Source organism: Fibroporia radiculosa (assembly GCF_000313525.1).
Source record: "Fibroporia radiculosa TFFH 294 genomic supercontigs, scaffold12046, whole genome shotgun sequence".
Taxonomy (NCBI): domain Eukaryota; kingdom Fungi; phylum Basidiomycota; class Agaricomycetes; order Polyporales; family Fibroporiaceae; genus Fibroporia; species Fibroporia radiculosa.
In genome coordinates this window covers 1,226-9,308 of record NW_012133472.1, presented here as the reverse complement: position 1 = coordinate 9,308, position 8,083 = coordinate 1,226, and the positions used below count along the sequence as shown (strand labels likewise).

General features: G+C 54.1%; 2 protein-coding genes across 2 annotated transcripts; one reads left to right on the top strand and one right to left on the bottom strand.

The window, feature by feature from the left end:
• Window positions 1–5: 5 nt before the first annotated feature.
• Window positions 6–2,265, top strand: FIBRA_07165 (uncharacterized protein; the record flags this gene model as incomplete). Its single annotated transcript, XM_012328860.1, has 8 exons — window positions 6–105; window positions 161–296; window positions 346–658; window positions 726–1,402; window positions 1,464–1,554; window positions 1,617–1,730; window positions 1,787–1,946; window positions 2,000–2,265. The coding sequence occupies 8 exons, from the start codon at window positions 6–8 to the stop codon at window positions 2,263–2,265; spliced, it is 1,857 nt and encodes a 618-aa protein (XP_012184250.1).
• Window positions 2,266–2,799: 534 nt separating this feature from the next.
• Window positions 2,800–7,987, bottom strand: FIBRA_07164 (uncharacterized protein; the record flags this gene model as incomplete). The annotated part of the gene is made up of 25 exons (XM_012328859.1): window positions 2,800–2,842; window positions 2,900–3,065; window positions 3,117–3,154; window positions 3,206–3,276; window positions 3,326–3,347; window positions 3,403–4,385; window positions 4,438–4,461; window positions 4,520–4,618; window positions 4,674–4,754; window positions 4,809–4,992; window positions 5,044–5,225; window positions 5,290–5,323; window positions 5,372–5,447; window positions 5,499–5,535; window positions 5,596–5,675; window positions 5,735–6,119; window positions 6,169–6,204; window positions 6,255–6,293; window positions 6,343–6,415; window positions 6,465–6,544; window positions 6,615–6,672; window positions 6,726–6,789; window positions 6,849–6,865; window positions 6,918–7,031; window positions 7,110–7,987. The coding sequence occupies 25 exons, from the start codon at window positions 7,985–7,987 to the stop codon at window positions 2,800–2,802; spliced, it is 3,864 nt and encodes a 1,287-aa protein (XP_012184249.1).
• Between the last annotated feature and the right edge of the window lie 96 nt (window positions 7,988–8,083).

Below are 8,083 nucleotides of genomic sequence, written 5' to 3'. Positions count from 1 at the left end.
CCGCCATGCTCGTTGCTCAGCTGCTTTCGCGCTTGGGCTTCGTCACGCATTATCCTGGTCTGCCGAACCACCCCGACAAGGACGTTCATGAGCGGATTGCGGATGGTACGTTCACAGATACTTCTAGAAGTGAAAATTCGGCGCTCATGTCCGTGCGTAGGATATGGTGCCGTACTCTCGTTCGAAACGGGAGACAAGGGACTCAGCGAGCGCATTGTTGGTGCGACCCGTCTGTGGGGGATCAGTGTCAGTTTTGGCTGCGTGAACAGTTTGATCAGCATGCCATGCGTTATGTCGTACGTCTCGCTAGGTCGCACATACATGCGATCCCTTACGTTTTTGTAGACATGCTTCCATTGATCCTGCCACCCGCGCGGCGCGTGGTCTGCCTGAAGATCTCATCCGCCTGTGCGTTGGCATAGAGGACCCGGCGGACCTTATCGACGACCTTCAACACGCTCTGCTTGAAGCTGGCGCAGTCATGTTTGCTGCGAATGACTATGTTCGGATCCCCACTTCCATCAATCGCGCCGTAGAAAAGCTTGCAATCAGCGAGCCCATCCGAGGGGGCGCACGTCCACGCGAAAATCGCGAATGGTTCGTCAGTGCACCAGGAAAAGTCATTCTGTTCGGCGAGCACGCAGTAGTCCATGGAGTAGTATGTTCCAATCTTCCCTCAGACCCAATGGCCCGATATACTTACAGATCGATGTCACTTTACACAGACTGCGATTGCGGCATCTGTCGATCTCCGTTGTTATGGTTTAACGTCTCCTCGGCATGACAAGAAGCTGTCCATACACCTTTCAGATATCGGGAATCATACCCACGAGTGGGATCTCGACGATCTGCCGTGGGATGTGGTCACACCTATTCATCCAGGAGAGGCACACTCTGACCAACTTGACCAGAAGCTGATGGACGCCATTAGCACACGGGCACTGCCTCCCGCGAGCGAGTTGCCCTCCAAGGCGCATGGAGCTTTAGTTGCCTTCTTGTATCTCTACATGTCTCTCGCGCACGGCGGCGAACGACCCTCGTTCCATATCATAATCCGTTCGACCCTCCCTGTCGGCGCGGGCCTCGGATCTTCCGCGTCCTATTCCGCATGTGTTGCGACTGCCCTTCTGCTCCTGCATCAGCGTGTCAACGTTCCTCCGCTCCCTGCGCCCACCCGCCAGGCTGCCAAAGACGATCCAGGCCACGTCCACATCTCGCACCAGGGCCGGAGAGCGCTCCCCCCAGATGTTGCGGATGAAGTCAATCGCTGGGCATTCGTTGCGGAGAAGGTTCTCCATGGAAATCCAAGCGGGGTCGACAACTCGGTCGCTGTGTTTGGTGGCGCACTGGCGTACACGCGACCTGGATTTGGGAAGAAGAGCGGTATGGAACCTATCCAAGGGTGAGTTATAGCATTCGCGGTATCCCATTTTAACCGTTGACGTTTGTTCACTGTCATCTAGGTTCAAGTCCTTGCGCTTCCTGCTGGTTGATTCCAAGGTTCCTCGAGACACGAAGAAGCTTGTCGCAGGCGTCGCCATGAAGAAAGCGGAGGTCAGACAGGCTTTCTCTCATTCATACCGATGCATTTATTCAGTAAAATTGATTATCCCCAGGATCCTGAAGTTGTTGGTAAAATTCTAGATGCCATCCAAAGCATAGGCGACGAGGCGCGTCGGGCCCTTGCCGATCCCGAACTCTCGCGGACGTCCTTGCTGTCGGCGATTTCAGTACGTGCAAGAACTGTTGAATCTGCTATTGTGACTCTAACTTGTATATCAAACAGGCTCTGATTGACGAGAACCACGCTCACTTAGTCTCCCTGGGTGTATCACACCCCTCCTTGGAAACTATTCGAGCAACGACAGCCTCTCAGCCGTTTGGGTTGAGTACCAAGCTCACCGGCGCAGGTGGCGGCGGGTGTGCTGTTACGCTGGTTCCGGACGGTAAGTGCTACCACATCTGGTAATAGTTCTTTCTCTGACCTAGCTGTTGATAGAATTCGCCGAGTCATCCTTACAGGCCCTCATCTCCGCCCTGGAGTCCCACAAATTCGGCACATACAGCACGTCGGTTGGTGGTTCCGGGCTGGGGATTTTGTCGCCATACAACCAGGATGTTCAGAACGCACCCGTCACTCCGCCAGAGACCCCGGACCAAGAGAGTGGGGCGCGGGGCGGATCCTTGTGCGGTGCTTTCGAGAGTGTCAGTGTCAGCTCGCTACCGAAATGGGCTGAAGACCTTGGCCGCTGGTTGTACGTGTAGTGTGTGGTCTGGGTTTGGATCTGTGATTGTCCGTTGCTGCTGTTCCTGTTGCTCTTGTATGACCGACACTAGTTGTAAGATTAGGTTTGGAACCATTGCTAATTTCAAAAGTCAGGCAATTCTTCCGAGGTCCCGATGCATATTCCATTCGATGGTGCTGAGATCCAAGCTACTTTGTGGTGATGATGCTTGCTTCGCGAAGCAGTGCTGTCGCGTGAAAGAGTATATATCATGTCTATGGGATTATTATTTGAACAGCTGTGATCCATTAAATTACATGATACGACGAGATGGAAAACTACATGGCTACAATGATCGTCAAGATATGCGCAAGATGAGTAACGAGCGAAAATACGTGATGAGGTTTCAGCAAGATAACACTACGATATGCTGACAATGACGGGTTAAATAGCGGACATCCGGGGTGTGCTGTTCAATGTACTATAGGTCATATGTGAAGGGCCGAAGACGACCCGGCAAAGTTATTTTAGCGCAGAATCCTAATTTGTGTAGGGTCATGGGGCTATTCCAAGTTTATGGAACATGTTGTCCAAAGTTCTGAATGCCACCGGCTTTACTAGGCTGATGAGATATCAATGAGCTAGAAGACACGGAGGCGATTGCGATCACATACTATCCATCCACACCGGCCTCAAACGCACGGCGCTTGTCTTCCAGGGAAGACATGCCCGTCAATGCCAAAATTGACGCGGAATGCGAATCAGCGTGAATTGACAGTGAAGTTTCGGTCCGGTTGCGAGTTAACTCTATCGATCGCATTTGAGTGGTTGCGCTGACGCCTTTGCTCGAGTTAGTGCCTCGACTTCCACGTCGGGACCAATGAGACTTACCGTCCAGCACTGGCATGGAGAGGTCAACTAGTACCACGCTATTCAACATACCGTTAGTAGAATTTCTACTACGAACGAAACACACTCACTCGAAGCGTCCATCAGACTCGAAGATCTTAACCCCTTCTAAACCGTCTACGGCTTCGCGGAAGTCATAGCCCTGCGCAAATGTAAGCGCAGTCGATAGCCATGGTGGCAAATCTGTTCACCTTGTTTCTAAGCCATTTGATGCTGATCATCATCCACGGTGAGCACAAGAAAAAGATAGGCAAATTTTGGCACTCACAGCAGACCCCGGAGAATACTGTTATCCTCGATGACCAAGACGCGTACGGGCCCCTGTGGTCCAACAGTGCCGACAGAGGACCTCAGAAGCGTGCCTCCCGGACCCACGGAGATCGTCGGATTCGCAGTGTTAGGCGTCGGGGTAGGGGAATCTGGCGGTTCTGGCTCAATGTAGTTTTCCTCCGGCGTCGAAGCAATGGGCGAGCCAGCCAGCGGATGCGCAGTCGCGGCCCGCGGGCCCAAAGGAGGCCGACGATGTGGCGGTTTGATACTGCCCTCTTCGGAAAAACGCCGAGGCAAAATGCTGTTTACTGTATCTGGTATTCCGGATGAGGGAGAAGCCAGGGATTGTGACGAGCCTGGATGACCTAAGGGCAATTTCCGAGACCCGCGGCTAATATTCAAGATGTGGAGGCACATCTTGAGTGCGGAAGACAGGCGGATCGGACCAACTGGTTTATACACGATGCGACAAAATCCGCCCATCCGCTCATACTCCCCCACGACGTGCATCAAACGCGGGTCGCCACGCAATGATGAGAGCAAGATGATTGGTCGAGACGCTTGCTTGTTCTCGGTCGCTTGAACGAGAGGTTCAAACTCTTCGTTCACGATGACTATCTGACCGGAACTGTCGTCCTCTGCGACCTCGAAGTCCCATCCCTCCACCAGGTAAGACATGATCACAGAATGTAACAACTGTACACCTCGATGCGGGCTGCTGAATCCGAGCAGAGATATCTTCGGTCGCTTGAGGTGGTTGTACACTTTCGTGAGCTCTTCATCCCACAACGTCATGTTCTCGGTCTCCACGGCGTCCGCATTGAACGTAATCTTGATCTCAGTTCCGACACCCTCCGCACTCCATACATCAACCTTTCCATCAACACTTCTGGACCGAATGATACTGTTGACAATGGCGAGACCAAGACCGGTACCTGTCTGCAGGGGATTTTCTTGAGAAAATGGATGAAACAGTTGGTTCTAAGAGACACTCGTCAGGTAAGCGGTGGAGCCATCACAAAGCCGACTGTACCTTCAAGAAATTTTGGCTAATTCCCTGCAAATGTAATGTTTGAGTGACAAAGATTAGCATAGGAGCAAGCATTCAAACATACCTTTCCCGTGTCAATGACAGAGAACTCTATACGGACCTTGTTCTTCGGGGTCTCGTCGCTGTGTGGCAACTGGCGAAGCATGACATGCACAAAGCCATCCTATAAAATTATCAAAAAAATGGGATCACCGGTAGAATGCGACGAAAGTGCGCACCGTGGTGAACTTCAAACTATTACCGAATATGTTCATCAAAACTCGACGGATACCACCCTTCTCACACAGGAATATCCACCCCTGAAGGATAAAATCAGTATGTGGCTGGCAAGCCCAATACCGAGACTGGCTTACAGCTGCGCTGTTCCCAATGTCTATCACGGTCTCAACGTGCGGTGAGGTAGAGTCCTTAGGTTCGAGCTGGCCATCTTGCTTCGGAGGTGAGTATACGCTTCCAATCTCCGATGTGAACACCCTCGCGCGGTGTCCGATCCAGCAGCCCTCCGTGGCCTCTTCAACCAGCTGCATCAAGTCCACCCTGCGAGAACGGTCAGAAGAAAATTCAAGGCAAAACGCTAGGTCGACGCACTTGCTGTGCTGTATGACATGCTCTACCCCACCAGACTTGGAATTACCGCTGAGCTTGGTGAAGTCGAGTACATGGTTGACTGTCTCTACAAGAGAAGTTCCACATGCCTGTACAGTCTGTAGGAAAGACTGCTGGCTATGATCCAACCGCGTGTCCGAGAGTAGCTCGGCAGAAGCAAGAATCTAAGGGCGCAGATGTCTAGTTCAGCTTTCATCCGAGATTCAAAATGACACGACGTATACGTACACCATGCAGCGGTGTCCGCAGCTCATGCGATATGCTGTTTTTGATTAAGCCAGGGAAAGTCGAACAACCGAACACAACTCACTTAGAAATGAACAGACTCTTCGATTTATCCGCCAAGATCATCCTGCGTTTGAGCACAGCCGACAGAATGATGACGCCTGTGCGAGCCAGTTAGACATCTGAGCTCTCGCACAAATGCCTATGCTCACCAATCGCTCGCAGATACGAAAGCTCGTGGCCTTCCAGCTACACATTGCCGCTCGTGAGTAACTGCTACTCGTTGGCCACATTCACCGGAATACATACAAAAGGCGTAGTCCGCTCCCCCGTACTGAACGCACACAACAGCGCGAACGGCTGCTTGTCGATATTGAAGATAGGCACAGCTGAAGAAAAAAAACACCATCGCATGAGCCACAGCTACCTGGCATCTTGCAGTACTTACCCAGCGCATACTGGATGGGCGTCGGCAAGAACGGTCGCAGCGTAGTAGGCACGATACCCTCGCAGACCTTCCCTTCCGGATTTTTCGTGAAGAACTCCTCTAGACGCGCGTATTCTTCCCGACTGAGCGACTTGGTGGTCGTTGCCGTGCCGGTCTGCTTGTCCGCGCTGTGCAACGTGATCGACATCGTGCTCTCCGCACCGACAGTGTCCAACACGTCCACGTGGGATACGTCGAGGACGATCGAGCCTTCGACGTCGAGTGTGCGCTTGACGAGGCGCGCGGCGCGCTCGTAGACTTGCTCCATCGACGTGCCAACGAAGAGGCCCTTGTCGCTATCCGCTTCCTTGTCTAGGTCTAGGCATTCCCGTGTAAATTGCTCCATCTACCCGGGGTCAGCAAGGATGAAATGAAGTGGAGTTTAAATTACATACTGAGCTCTGAATGCGATCTCTAATGCGCAATTGGATCTGTGGGACCACGTAAGGTGGAGTGTTAACATTTGTGTCAGAAGACGTACTTTATCCTTCCACAGTTCTAGCTCTCGGATCGCAATTTGCTGTACACAGACTCAATTTTAAAAATATCATAGCGCGTGTAATGCTCACTGCAAACTCCTTGAGTGTATGCCTCTGGCGTGGACTGAACTCTCTTCGGGGTGTGTCGTCGATGATTGACAACCTAAAGGGGGGATATGTTATTTGCATATTGCGAGAAAGACACTACTCACGCGCCGATGTTGAACCCATCTTGTGTCCTAAGCGGGCAGCCGGCGTAGAACCTGATGTGCGGCTTCCCTACCACAAGGGGCTATGAGACAACCAGGCTCATCAACACATGGCACGAGCCGACAGCCGAACCCCATACAGAGCATACGTACATTCTTGGCAAATCGCCAGTCATCCTGCGCATCGAGAACAACGGTGCACTCGTCGTCCCTACGAAACCGCATGAACTGTCAGATCTCAATCCCGACCAACAGGCAACGAACCTCTGCAAGATTGCATGCGCGTCGAACGAGCTCGTCCTCGGCACGATCTGTGCATCCAGCCCGGCTACACAGCGAGCGACTCGTCACAAACGCATTCACGCGAGCCAAAAGATCCGCACGTACACTCCGATTTGAAAAACCTGCGCAGCAGCGTCAACGACATTCCCCACAAGACAGCCCGAGCGCACTCACTCCTCCGTCCCGTCAATGAGCGACATCGCGACGATCTTGGTGTTGAAGACCAGCTTCACCAGATGCGCTATGCGGTCAAAGTTCGGATCGCGCCCCGTGCCCCAGATGTTGAACCTTCGCGGTTTCACCACACCGAGATCAGCGCCCCGTCTCACCCCGCGCGATTAAGCGGGAAAAAGAAACTGCACGCACTTGTACAGCGCTCGCCGGCGCTCGAGCTCATCCGGGGGGTTCGGCGGGGCAAGGTAGCCCAGTTCCAAAAACATGTGTTCCTCCTTCGCCGCGCGGCCCGCGAGGTTCGACACAAACGTCTCCGAGACGGGGCGCGTCGAGCGCACACGACGCTCGTACAGCGACGCGGTCGGGAGCGGCGCGGACGTCTGGCGCGTGAGGCAGATCCGCCGCGGGAGCGCCGGGACCGTCATTGGATCCGGGTCGAAAGGCGGGGCAGAGATCTGCCGCTCCGGGTGGTCCTGGCGCGCGAGTGTGCGTGCAGGGAGGTCGCTCGCGACCGTCGAGAAACTACTTGTCCGCGAAGGTTCCAACGCACCAAAATAGTCCTCTTCAAGCGACTCGGAGTTGTACTTGATGGGCGCGGTGGCAGGTGGAGCGGGAGGCATCGACAAGGGAAACTTCCTACCAACGCCCTCTTGCTCCTCGCCATCTGCACCGAGCGCGATCCCCTCTGGCCGGAATGTGAGCGGCTCCTCGTCAGTCTCCTCGGGAGGGCTCTGCTCGATCGTCGGCAAGCGCCGGTGGTCCTCGATGTCCTGCGTTCCCCGCCAGAAGCTGCTCAGACGCGACTTCCGTGCGATGCCCGGAGAAGCGGTCATGGGTTCAGAATGGGACAGGTACGCGTGGTCCGAGGGATGCGATCCGGGTATTGTGGCAATCGCACCACGCATGGGGTCAGTGAGCTCGTGCTCAGGCGAGGGGAGCGCAAGGGGCGCGACAGACACACGCGCGGCCGCCCACCGGATGGCCGCAGCGGTGGTGGTGGCCTCACTGGTGGGTATGAACGCGTGGCGGGCCCCGTCATTCAGCGATCCAGATGCGAGGGATGGGCGCATATCGGAGAACGAGCTTCGCAGACGATGCGAGAAATTGCCGAGGGAAAACGGGACGACGAGTCGCTTCTGTGATTGCGATTTCGATGTGTCGTCTTC